This window comes from Gopherus evgoodei, chromosome 13 (genome assembly GCF_007399415.2).
Source record: "Gopherus evgoodei ecotype Sinaloan lineage chromosome 13, rGopEvg1_v1.p, whole genome shotgun sequence".
In the NCBI taxonomy this organism is placed as follows: domain Eukaryota; kingdom Metazoa; phylum Chordata; order Testudines; family Testudinidae; genus Gopherus; species Gopherus evgoodei.
The window spans coordinates 29,479,338-29,491,457 of record NC_044334.1 but is presented as its reverse complement, the minus strand read 5'-3'; the positions used below and the strand labels follow the sequence as shown (position 1 = coordinate 29,491,457).

Below are 12,120 nucleotides of genomic sequence, written 5' to 3'. Positions count from 1 at the left end.
TTTGGGGCAGTTCTCTGGCTATACGGGGGTCAAACTTAGATGATCAAAATGGTCCCTTCTGGCCTTGGACTCAATGAACCTATACACCATGGTTAGTATCTTTAGGGGTTGCTTATAACTACAACGTGTGGCGGCTGCTGTGCTGATTGAACTCTTTAGCCCACCTGCAATTAGAACCTTGCTTGCTCTCTCTGCAGGGCCCAGCCTCATCAGGAACAAAGCAGCTACAGGGACTCTTCTTTTCCTCAACTCCGTTTGTCTCGCTTTCCATTTCACTGGCACTCCTCCCTGGAGATCAGAGGGGGAAGAGCAGGGGCAGGAGCCAACCTCCCCGTGGGGATCATGGACAGGAAAACGAGCTAAATATGAAAAGCTTCTCTGGGGGGGGAATAAAATGGAGGAGCCCTGCTCTGCGTAGCTGCACAATGCTGCATGCTAACGCTCTGCCCCTGGAGCAGGGCCTCTCAGCGCAACCAGATATTTCCTCCGTTTGCACAGCCCGGACGTAGAGGCCCCTACACCCCCCAGAACCAAATCTGTACAACTGCCAGACAAGCTGTTTGCCGCACCCCCCACCCGAGGCTAAGGCTGAAAGAGGAGAAAAACCCGCAGCCTCCTTACCTGCAGCCTGTCTCTGTTTCACTGATGGCAGTCCCCAGCCCAAACGCCATGGAAAGCAGTTTATAACCCTTTCATGCCCAAATAACCCTTTCATGCCCAATTCAAAGCTTGCCCCAATACGGACGTGCATGTGTGTTTCAGGATTTCTGTCACCCGCCAGACACTGCCCCTCCACCACAAAAGCAGCCGGTGGTGAGCAGACATTTTTAAATGGCCACAGTGGAGGGGTGGGGGGCAGCTTTGGAAAGGGGAAGAAAATTTCCAAGAAATCCCATAGTTCCTTGGAGCTAATTTCTGTGCATTATTGCTGGAGCTTGGGAGTTGTAACTTTCCTCCATCGTTACATTTTAAAGAATGTTTAAAACTTTTCATTTTATAGTCTATCATCCGGGTTGCCCCGGAAAGGGACATTGTGTGCAGGGGCTGGATGAGGTGACCTCTCAAGGGCCCCCAGTCCTGAGATTCTCTGATTCTACAAAATCTGCTGTCAGTGTTTCCAGGTTCATCCCAAGAGTGGCCACCTTTAGTTAGGGTCCAACCAAATTTGTGGTCCATTTTGGTCAGTTTCATGGTCATAGGAATTTAAAATAGTAAATTTCATGATTTCAGCTATTTAAATCTGAAATTTCACAGTGTTGTAATTTTAGGGGGCCTGGCCCATAAAGGAGTTGTGAGGGGGGGGTCATAAGGTTATTGTGGGGGGGTTGTGGTACCTCTACCCTTACTTCTGCGCTGCTGCTGGCGGCAGCGCTGCCTTCAGAACTGGGCAGCAGGAGAGTGGTGGCTGCTAGCTGGGAGCCCAGCTCTGAAGGCAGCGCCGCCACCAGCAGCAGCGCAGAAGTAAGGATGGCCTGGTATGGTCTTGTCACCTTATTTCAGCACTGCTGTTGGCAGGGCGCTGCATTCAGAGGTGGGCACCTGGCCAACAGCCACCACTCTCCAGATGCCCAGATACAAAGGCAGCGCAGAAGTAGGAATGGCAATACCATCCCCTCCCCCCCAAAAAATAACCTTGTCTTCCCCTGTAACTCCCTTTTGGGTCAGAATCCCCAATTTGAGAAACACTGGTTTCCCCTGTGAAATCTGTATAGTATAGGGTAAAAGCACACAAAAGACCAGATTTCATGGGGGGAGACAAGATTTCATGGTCCAATTTTCATGGCCGTGAATTTGGTAGAGCCCTACCTATAGTCTCCGCCCGACATTTAATTCTGCACAGTTGAGGTCAGTGTATCTCAGCAGCAACTGGCACTGAAGTCAGTTGTGTTACACTGACATAAAACTGGGGTGACCAGATGGCCCGATATTATACCACCCCCTGAAAAAAAAGTGTCCTGATTTTTCACACTTGCTGGCTGGTCACCAGCGCAAATCAGAGCGGACTCAGGCCCTTTCTCTGGGGGTTACACTAGATGACCCTGGTGGTCCCATCTAAACTCTGACAGCCCCTCTGAGGGAATTGCTTCTGACAGTGAAGAGATAACAGGTTATAATCTGATTGCACCATTTCACAAACCTATCTAGTGGTGGCGGCTACAGATCAGACTTGTGGGCGGGGGGCACTTTACACTGACTTACCAGTGTTATTTTATATTTATTCCACCTTAACTATGCAACCCACAACCAGGGCTTCTCTAACGTATTTATTCACACTGTGCCTTGTGCTGGTACAGCGTCCCGGATAGACACGACCTAAACTTGAAAATGTTTAGGTACCTGGTGTGCAGTGTCCTCTGGCTCTCAAGCTGCTCAGTATTGTCTCATTGGTTCCTTGTGCCCCATATCTGTCGTGTTGTATATCCTGGAAGCTGTGTGGGGCAGGGACTGTGGGTTTGTAGTGCCTGGCATAGTGAGGTCCTGGTCCATGACGGGGGCTCTGGGCACTACCGCAATACAAATAAACAATAACGTTTTGATTGATCATTCAGGGTCACCCAGAGGATTCAGGGGGCCTGGGGCAAAGCAATTTCAGAGGCCCCTTCCATTAAAAAAATTGCAATACTATATTCTCATGGGGGCCCCTGCAGGGCCCGGCGCAAATTTCCTCACTTGCTCCCCCCCTCCCCCACGGGTGGCCCTGGGAAAAATAAATCTTCAGCATCTCGGCATAAACCCAGTTTTGAGAAAACTTCTTTACAAGGTATCACTGGTTCTCAGCATCAGCTAGTGCTAAAAGGCACTAAAGCTCATTAAAAGGGTTGGACAAATATTTTCCATCAAAACTTTTTTTGGATCGAAAACTAGGGGGTTTTAAAAAGCAGAAAAAAATCACGGACAATGTCTGCTTTCCTTCAAAATTTGTGTTTTTTTTAATTGAAAAGCTGAAATTAGTCTGCCAAAACCTGAATATGGTTTGAGGTTTCAGCAGTGTGTGGCCAAATATTTGATGCTTGCTGTGTTTGATTGTTTAAAGAAACAATAAAATTCTGCTTAAAAAAAATCCAAAACTTTTGAACCACCTCAGCTTGTTACCAAATGCCTGAGCCCATCCAGTCAGAGATTTTTCCAGGTTTCTAATACTCTGCTGGCTTCCTTGACTCATATCTGTCTCCATAACTTTGGGTTCATTTAGGTTAGAATATAAGAACAGCCATACTGGGTCAAACCAGAGGTCCTTCCAGCCCAGTATCCTGTCTACCTACAATGGCCAATGCCAAGTGCCCCAGAGGGAGTGAACCTAACAGGTAATAATCACGTGATCTCTCCCCTGACATCTATCTCCACCCTCTGACAAACAGAGGCTAGGGACACCATTCCTTACCCATTCCGGCTAATAGCCATTAATAGACTTAACCTCCATGCATTTATCTGTTTCCTAGAGACTGGCTCCATGGGGTCCCTCACAAACTGGAGACGGTTACTGTGGGTTTGTCTTTAGTATAGCTTATGTACATACTCCACGAACTGAGCATTTGAGCTTGTTCCAGAATCTGGGATGAGCCTATGTCGTGAAAACTGAAATGCTCAAAATAGCACATGCATGTGAATGGACACAGGGTGCTAAAATTAAATTAACCCAGGGGTTCTCAAACTGGGGGTCGGCACCCCTCAGGGGGTCACGAGGTGTCACGGAGTGTGGGGGAGTCCGGCCCTGCACCCCTCTTCCTGGGACCCACAGTGACTCTCAGCCAGCCAGTAAAACAGAAGGTTTATTGGACAACAGGAACACAGGTTACAGCAGAGCTTGCAGGCACAGTCAGGACCCCTCCACCGAGTCCTTCTGGGCTTTCAGGGTGCTTGAATCCTAGCTAGGAAACCCTGAATTCCGCCCATCCAGCCCCAAGCCCAAACTCAAACTGCTTCCCTCCTGCCACTCCCTTCCTTTGTTCCCCTTCCCGGGCAAAGGTGTTGACCTTTCCTCTCCCTTACCTAGCTCAGGTTACAGGCCCTGGCATCATCCATCCCCTAAAGTCCTCCCCTGCTTTCCCACTCCCCACACAGACAGCCCCTACTGCATCACACAAGGTTATTACTGGGGGTCCCGAGCTGTCAGCCTCCACCTCAAACCCCACTTTGCCTCCAGCATTTATAGTAGTGTTAAATATATAAAAAAGTGTTTTCAATTTATAAGGGGGAGGGGTCGCACTCAGAGGTTTGCTATGTGAAAGGCGTCACCAGGACAAAAGTTTGAGAACCACTGAATTAACTCCTCTGAAAGCCTCAGGGAATGCAGGGGAGGGGGGTTCTCCCTTGGTAGGGTTGGGAAGGATATTGCTCTCCTCATGTGATCCCTCCTCCAGTGGCTAATTTTAAATGAAGCTACCCTCCCCTGACATGAATCTCCCTATAGCACTGAAATTAAATGTAGACTATAATTTGGCATTTGAGAAGTGAAAGGGATGGCAGCCCTAATGGAAAAGCTAACAGCTTGGCTCTTCTGCAAGCCTCAAGCTGCTGAATGAGCTTTAGGGTAGGGAAGGCTGTGCTTTCCAGACAGCCTGGCCCTGCCCGCTATCTGACCCCCACCCACTTCCTGGCCCCCGACTGCCCCCTCAGAATCCCTGACCCATCCTGTTCCTTGCCCCCTCACCGTCCCCCAGAGATCCCCACCACCACCACCACCCTGGGACCCCACCCCTGCTCCCTGTCCCCTGACTGCCTTGACGCCTATCCACCCCACCGCTGAGTCCTGACAGACCCCCAGAATGCCCACAATCCAACCCTGACGTTCTCTGTCGCCTGACCGGCCCCCCAACCTCTGCCCCCTCCCTGTCCCTGGGACTCTCTGCCCCTTATCCAACCCCACCTGGCCCCGGCCCCTTACCCCTGGTTCCCCCCTCACCAGCAGTCTCAGCGCATCCAGGACCACCCCTGGACAGCTGCAGTGTGGCTCCGGCAGGGCCCCTGAGCTCCTCCCCGCTCCGAGCTGCGTGGTCAGGAGGAGGGGCTGCAAGCTCCAGTCTGAGCGGTTCAGGGATGCTGCAGCGGTTTTCAGGGACGCTGCTGGATGTGCTGAGGCTCCGGGTGAGGGGCGGAGGCGGGGGTCTGACCGGGGCTGGAGTCTCAGCCATTCTCTTGAGGGCCCCTGCGGAGCCCAGGGCCTGGGGCAAATTGCCCCACTTGCCCCCTCCTCTGGGCGGCCCTGCCAGTCAGGAGGGCTAGGGTGCCTGTTTAATAAAACAGGTGGTCTCCAAAGGAAAGCCAAGGTGTGTCCTTTGGCTGCGTTTCAGGACTTTTATGGACTATATGCCTTGTGTGTGAGATAAATGATCTGTGTCTTGGGCCTTTTGAGCATTGTTTACACTGTCGGGATAATAAACCAGCCCTGGGTAGGGGTAATATCAAACCCAGGAGAAGGGGCCTGAGAGGGGAAACTGAGGTGGCAATCCTTGTGTTACTGCGCCCACCCACAAGGGGGTGCGTGGGTCGAGGGGAATAATGACCATCAACCTGCCACTTCAAAACAAAAAAGAAGTAAAGAAAAAACACCTCGGGTTATTTGCATGCTTCTTTCTCCATCAGGAAGTAGCAAAGCCCATTTTTTTACTAATCCAGTGTAGGGCGGGGAAGTGGAGCTGGCATTCTTTCCCAAAGGTTCTGGGAACTGTACATGCAAAACCATCAGAAAACAGAAAACATGAGAACAATCCTAAGCTAAAGCAAATGTGTGCTTCAGATTCCTGCAGCGCCTAATAAACGAGAAAACAATAGTCACAACCCAGCGAGAGCAAAGCCTCATGATTGTTCTTCTTCACGTCCTTGGACAGCCCCTTCTGCCATTCCACTAGCTCCTCCCACTCTCCGCGGAGAAATAGACAGCGATGTCATCAAATGTGACTGGAGCCTGAAACAGTGAATAAACCGTGATCAGCAACATCTGCTTCAGTCTTCCCCTGACAGCAGCAGCCCTGGGGCCCAGCAGGGCAGGCAGAGCCGGCTTTAGGCCTATTCCACCAATTCTCCGAATCGGGCCCCGCGCCTAAGAGGGCCCTGAGCCCAGTGAGAATCCCTTCCCTGGCTAGAGGTGCCTTTTTAATCTTTACTCACCTGGCGGCCCTTTGGGTCTTCAGCAGCACTTCGGTGGCGGGTCCTTTGCTCGCTCTGGGTCTTCGGCAGCACTTCGGCGGTGGGTCCTTCAGTGCTGCCGAAGACCTGGAGCGAGTGAAGGACCCACTGCCGAAGTGCCGCCAAAGACTCAGAGCACCGCCCGGTGAGTACAAGCCCCAAGTGTTTTTTTACATGTGTTTTTTTTTTTTAAGTCATCCCTACTGGGGCCCCATCGAAACTGTTCGAATTGGGCCCCGCACTTCCTAAAGCCGGCCCTGAGGGCAGGGAGAGCGTTTCCCCTGTGCGTGTAGCCCACGCTCAGAACACAGAGTCCAGCTGGTGCATCCGGGGTGGAAATCCCATCCTGACAGCTCACCCATCACCACCAGGAAAACATAATTTGGGATGTCCCTAGAGATTTCCCACCAAGATGAAACCAATCCCATCCCCAACCCTTTTACATGAACAACATCTAAATGGTATGACTATTGTCCACAGGTGAGGAGCCCCAGCCATTGAGCAGGACCTCACTGTGCACGGCGCTGGACAAACAGGGAACAAAGAGATGGGTCCCCATCCCTAGGATCTTACAGTCTAGGTCAGTTCCCATATGTAGACCCATTCGACCTGATCCAGGCCTTAACACAAGAGCGCGTTTACTACCTTTTTATTCCCACCATGACACAGCTCTGGGAGAGAACTGCTTTCTAGAGGTGTTCAAGCATCATCAGTAGAATTGTTAAGTAAGTTCCAAGTTCATTACCGAGAATCACGTACTGGGTATCATATAAAGACCCCAACCTAATGTTCAGCTCCCAGTGAGAGCCCAGCCTGACGCTCAGCTCCCAGGCAGTGTCTGCAGGCACGAACACAACATCTTTGTTCCATGTAAGTGGAGTGCGGAGCAGGGTGGGGAGTCATTATCGGCCAACACAGACGGACACCATGATGCACCGTTGCAGAGAGGAATGGACCTGGAACAGCATTTGTGTGAGAGAGGAAAGCTTTGCTTAGAGGCCCCAGAAAGGACCCATTCCTTCCCCCTTCTGCTCCTAATCAATAGGACCCCTGCCTCTCTCTCCACTCCTGATCCCCCCATCCACCTTGCTGCATCATGGGACCCCTCTCATCTCCAAGAGCCAGCTCCTCATCAGCCGGGTGGTCTGATAGTCCCTATCCTCCAGACCTGCCTCCTTCTGGTTGAAGTTGCTTGTTGGCTATGCCCAGGCTGGGCTCCTAGTGCAACTCACCTGCCCCTGCTGGTTCCCAGTCTGAAGGCAATACTGGGGGGGAAAGCAAGACTGGGGAGTGAGGCAGAAGGGACCACAGACCAGGGAAAGAGAGGAACATCCTGTGAGGGGAAAGGGCTGCATCATCCCAATTGGTCCCACCTCCAAATAGTGAGAAACTCTCCCCCTTGCCTATCACAGGGTGCTCCACCAGTGACCTAGGAGCACATTGTCCCCAGTGTGACGCTGCTGAGATCAGGGAATTGCAACAGGGTAGGTGTGTCCCCTGGGGATGAACTGGTTTCTTACAGGTTAATGAAGACAGGCTCTGGGCTGAGAATATGTTACACTCTCTGCAGAAATCTGGTGAAGTTAAACTGGTGTTTGTAACTCTGTTGCCAACCCCCAGGGGTCAGAAAACATGAGTCTGACCCCGCAAGATCCTGAGACTAGCTTACAGATCCTGAATTTTTAGAAAATCAATTTTAGTTCCCTTTTAGCATTTAATTAATTATTATAATGTCTAGGAGTCCCAGTTATTAACCCATACCCCATGGTGTCAGATGCTGTACAATTTTATTCATCTTCTTGTTTCTGAATCTTTAGAGGACACTGGGGTCATGTTTTCAGCCTTTTCTCTGCAACCACAAAGGCTGAAACTTAAAATGCTAGCGGAGAGTCTCACATGATCACCTGACTCCAGGAGTTGGGGCTTTGCAGAAAACACCAACTATCTTGAGGCTCATGATCAAATCACTAGCATTGGCAATATTGATTTGAGGAAAGGTGGGGTTTGTTCGTGTGAAGCATTATTGCTGTATAGCTCATGATAAACAGGGCCATGCTATTCAGTCTACCCATAGGCAAAAGCCTAAGAAATTCAGTGACAAAACTCTATGTGAGCAGACCCCGCTCCAGCATTGCTCTTCGTGATTGTCCTCAGCTTGTTCCTTAGCTGTAGCTCAATATCCCTGGAGGAATCCATGCCTCTTGCTGGGACTGTCACAGTAGAACATGTTTCACACTGGTGTATCCCCTTCTTCAAGAAGCCATTTCTCTTCTAATGGATAATGCTCTAATTGTCCTAAATCTCACACACCTACACACTACCATTTGCACCAGTAGATTCGCCCACATGGGAGAAGCAAATAACCCCCTCTGGTGCTAATGCCAGCTGAGCTAAAGCAGTGTTAGCGCTGGGGGCAAAGCGAGGGTAGCCAGCCCTTTTCTTACCTCTTAGTTGACTGGACTTGTTTACCGCAGGTTTCACTAATAAAGTGATAAAAATGAAGCCTCAGCTGAACCTACAATAGACCTCTTTGTAAATTCCTTAGTGTAGACAGGCCCTAAGTGAATATTCAAACTGGCACACAACATATGTTCAAAGTGTGTCTTACAAGAACGTGTCAGATCCTGGCAGAAATATGAATCCAGAAACTCAAATGACATTTAAAATAATGTTTGCCCAGTTTCTATCCCAAGCAGCATGCGTCTGTGTCTCAGTTTCCCCATCTAACAAAAGAGAATAATGGCACTGACTTCCTTTATAAAGCACTTGATGAACAGTGCTATGAAGGAAGTGGGTATTATTATTAGGTGTCTGACACCCACAAGCCAGGCTCCTGGTTCTCCAGGTGGCTTAGACCTGATTTGGATTGGAAGGATCATTTTATGATCCTCTAGTCAAGATGCTACAGCCAGTGACAAACTGATGTCTAGAAAGACAGTAGGTGTCTATGGTTCAGCTGACAAAATTCCCTACTCAGAGAGGAGAATTCCTGAGCCCAGCAGGACTTTATTCAGCATCTCACAGAAGCTTCCTCTCCCTTGATTGCTGGTTGGAGACTCTTACACTCTCTATATCTGAAATCGCAGTAGACAGTATGGAAAATGGCCTTTGTTTATCAGGCAGTCACTGAAATGATGGGAAGTCCTGCTAGCTCTTCCGCCACGAGGTTTAGTACTTTTGTCATTTGGGTGAGGCATCAAACCGAGGAAACAGCCACTGTGGTCATTATAAAATCCTATTGCACTTTTCACAAGAAGGAGAGTGTTAATCCTTGCGATCAATTCCAATTCTGCCCATCCTACAATAACTCCTCCCTCCCCCACAATTTCAGCTGGACATGGTATCTTCACTTCCTGTTGCCTACTGTATATAAGCCATTAATTAGCTATTGTATTTCATTCCAGTGGCTGGTGAAATTGATTCCTGTATAATTTGTAGTTTGTTAGTCAAATGAGTTTGATGTCCATTTGGATGAAAGGAGCTATCTATTGAAATGTATGATCATTACATAGTTACAGACCTACTGGCAGGGCCGGCTCCAGCGTTTTAGCCGCCCGCCCCCCCCACAAAAAAATAAAAAAAGCTGCGACTGACAGCACTTCGGTGGCAGGTCCTTCCCTCCAAGAGGGACTGAGGGACCCGCTGCTGAATTACCACCAAAGACCCAGACGTGCTGCCCCTTCCCGTTGGCCGCCCCAGGCAGCTGCTTGCTGCGCTAGTGCCTGGAGTTGGCCCTGCGTACTGGATCTTCCAGAGACAGGGCCTTACTCCTATGCATTCTCCTCCCTCCAGAAGATGGATCCTGCCACCAAGTGCAAGGGCTGTAATGAGGAAGAGAGGGACACAAAGAGCAGTGCCAGGATTTATGTAGCATGAAGAATCCCAGGCTCTTTCCTGCTCAAGTAGCATGACAGAAAAATGCTGCTTTAGAAAACACAGAGGCCCAGCCCCATTGAGAAGTGGGAACAGCAGAACGTTCTGCGTTAACTTGTTCTGCTTAATATCATCAGCATTCTCCTTCTCCTCCCTGGGCTCAAAGCTCAGCATTTACTTGAAATGGAGGCAAGTGTGGGGCAGACATCCACTAAGGACAATGGTGAGCGGAAGACAAGTTCCAGCCGGGCTCTATTGTGCGTCGCTTTGTGGCACAAAGGGCTAAGAAACAGATTTCCATTTTAAATGAGAATTCTGCAAAACCTGGTGGAAAAGATTCTACAGCTCTAGTCTGTGGTTGTTGGTGTTTGCCTTCTAATCTAGCAGCAGAATATACAGTACGGGAGTTGGTAACATTTAACTCTTATTGAACACGACAAAGTTATTCTCTGCCAGGTTTACTGATCAGTATAACTAGCAACAGTTTCACACGATAGATAGATAGATAGAGGGGGGTATGGAGACAGATAGATAGATAGATATTGGGTATATGTATATATACACCTTCCCATGTCTGTATAAATAATTCTGTGTGTGCTTGTAAAGATATATTAAAGACTATCAGTCAGCTGTACAATTTGTCTCTGGCAAACCAATGATTCATTTAACTCTCTGCTCTCACATACAACACCACATTTCTTGCTCATCATGCACTCAGAACAGTTTTCCTCCCAACAAAGCAGTGCCACTATTTTATTGCCCCTTTACAAGAGCAGATGCTACTTCACCCATGAATGCACTGCCCCTGTTCCACCCAGGATCCCTCCCATTCTGGCCTCCCCCACAGCCCCCAAACTCATTTGCTCCTTTTTGCCCACCCCCAGTGGCCCCAAGACCAGAACAGCTCTTCCCCCTCCCCCCCAGCCCTGGGACCTCAGCGGGGAGCAAGAGCCCCTCCTGTCCCAGGGCCGCAACAGGGGTCCAGGTGCTTGGGTTTCCCCTGCCACTCCCAGCACTTCTGCGGGGGACCAGGGTCAGGGAGCTATGGCTTACCCTGCCCCTCCTGCCCAGCACTTCTCCTGGAAAGTGGGGTCAGGCACGGGGGCTTCCCCTGCCTCCTCACAGCTTCTGGCAGGGATGGGGTCAGGGTGCTGGGGCCTCTCCCATTCTGTAGCTTTTACCGGGTATGGGGTTGGAGGTTGCTGGGGCTTCCCCTGTCCTGCCCTGCCCACTTGCTGCTGCTACCTGGGAGCAGGATTGGGGTGTGGGGGCTTCCCTTGCCCCACCCAACAGTGGATTTTTTCCAGAGGCTCCCAGCTGGCCGTGGCCCCTGGATTCCATCCACCACTGTGCACAGCACTGGAGATATCAGCCCATGGTTCCTGCCTCACTCTGGCTGCACTGAGATCCATGGGGCCCGGATTTCACCCTGTGCCTGACCGAGACCAGCTCAGAATGTCTTGTTTGGATGGTGGCCCAGGGCTGCCCTGCTGCATTAAACCCGGTTCCTCTCCCTCACCAGCATCACTAGGCCATGGGCTGCCCTCCCTGACCTGTGCTAGGCCAGCTGAGCGGCACTGCCAGGGCAATGCCCCCATCGCTCACTAGCCAGAGCACCGGGAAAGAGGGAGGCAGGGGCCTCAGGGGGCTCTGAGCTCAGGAGCAACTCCTGGGCGACAGAAGGGCAGGAAGATCCAGTGCTTACAGCGGTTTGAAGAAAGCGGGGGGGGGGGCTCTCACTCTGTGCGGGGGGACTTAGCTGGGCGGGTGCTGCCAGTTCTGCCCTCAGTGACCCAGATCAGAATTTGGGTGTTTGCTTGTTGCCAGGTCCGCTCGCCCTTCCCCCCGCCACCCTCTTTAAGCACCGAGAAGGCCCCGGGGCAGAGCTGTGCTAGGTGGAGCGAGCAGCCCCCCAGCAGCAGGTCCCCCGCCCAGCCCCCTGCCAGCTGGCGAGCTCCCCTAGACAGGTGCCCCCCCCCGGGCTCCGCAGCCGCCGGGCACCCCGTGAGCAAGGCCAGTCCCGCTCTGCGGCTCCCGCGCTGCCCGGGGCCCCTGGGCCGGCGGTGACTCGCCCCCAGGCCACATTCGCTCCCAACACACCCAGCGGCAGCTGGGCCCGCG

The 12,120-nt window shown here is 51.2% G+C and overlaps 1 protein-coding gene across 8 annotated transcripts in view; it reads right to left on the bottom strand.

The window, feature by feature from the left end:
- The window catches only part of LOC115661227 (zinc finger protein 746-like), a 17,474-nt gene extending 5,354 nt beyond the window's left edge, over nt 1-12,120 (bottom strand). For 3 of the 8 annotated variants that reach the window (XM_030583583.1, XM_030583584.1, XM_030583585.1), the window contains exon 1: nt 622-1,391. Coding sequence is in view for 2 of the 8 variants with exons in the window: in XM_030583585.1 (XP_030439445.1) it covers nt 622-751 (130 nt within the window). In the remaining 6 variants the exon portion in view is untranslated. Of the gene's footprint in view, nt 1-164; nt 1,392-2,337; nt 2,505-5,779; nt 5,918-12,099 lie in introns of those variants that run through there. The other 5 variants (XM_030583581.1, XM_030583586.1, XM_030583578.1 and 2 more) reach the window with 4 other exon arrangements.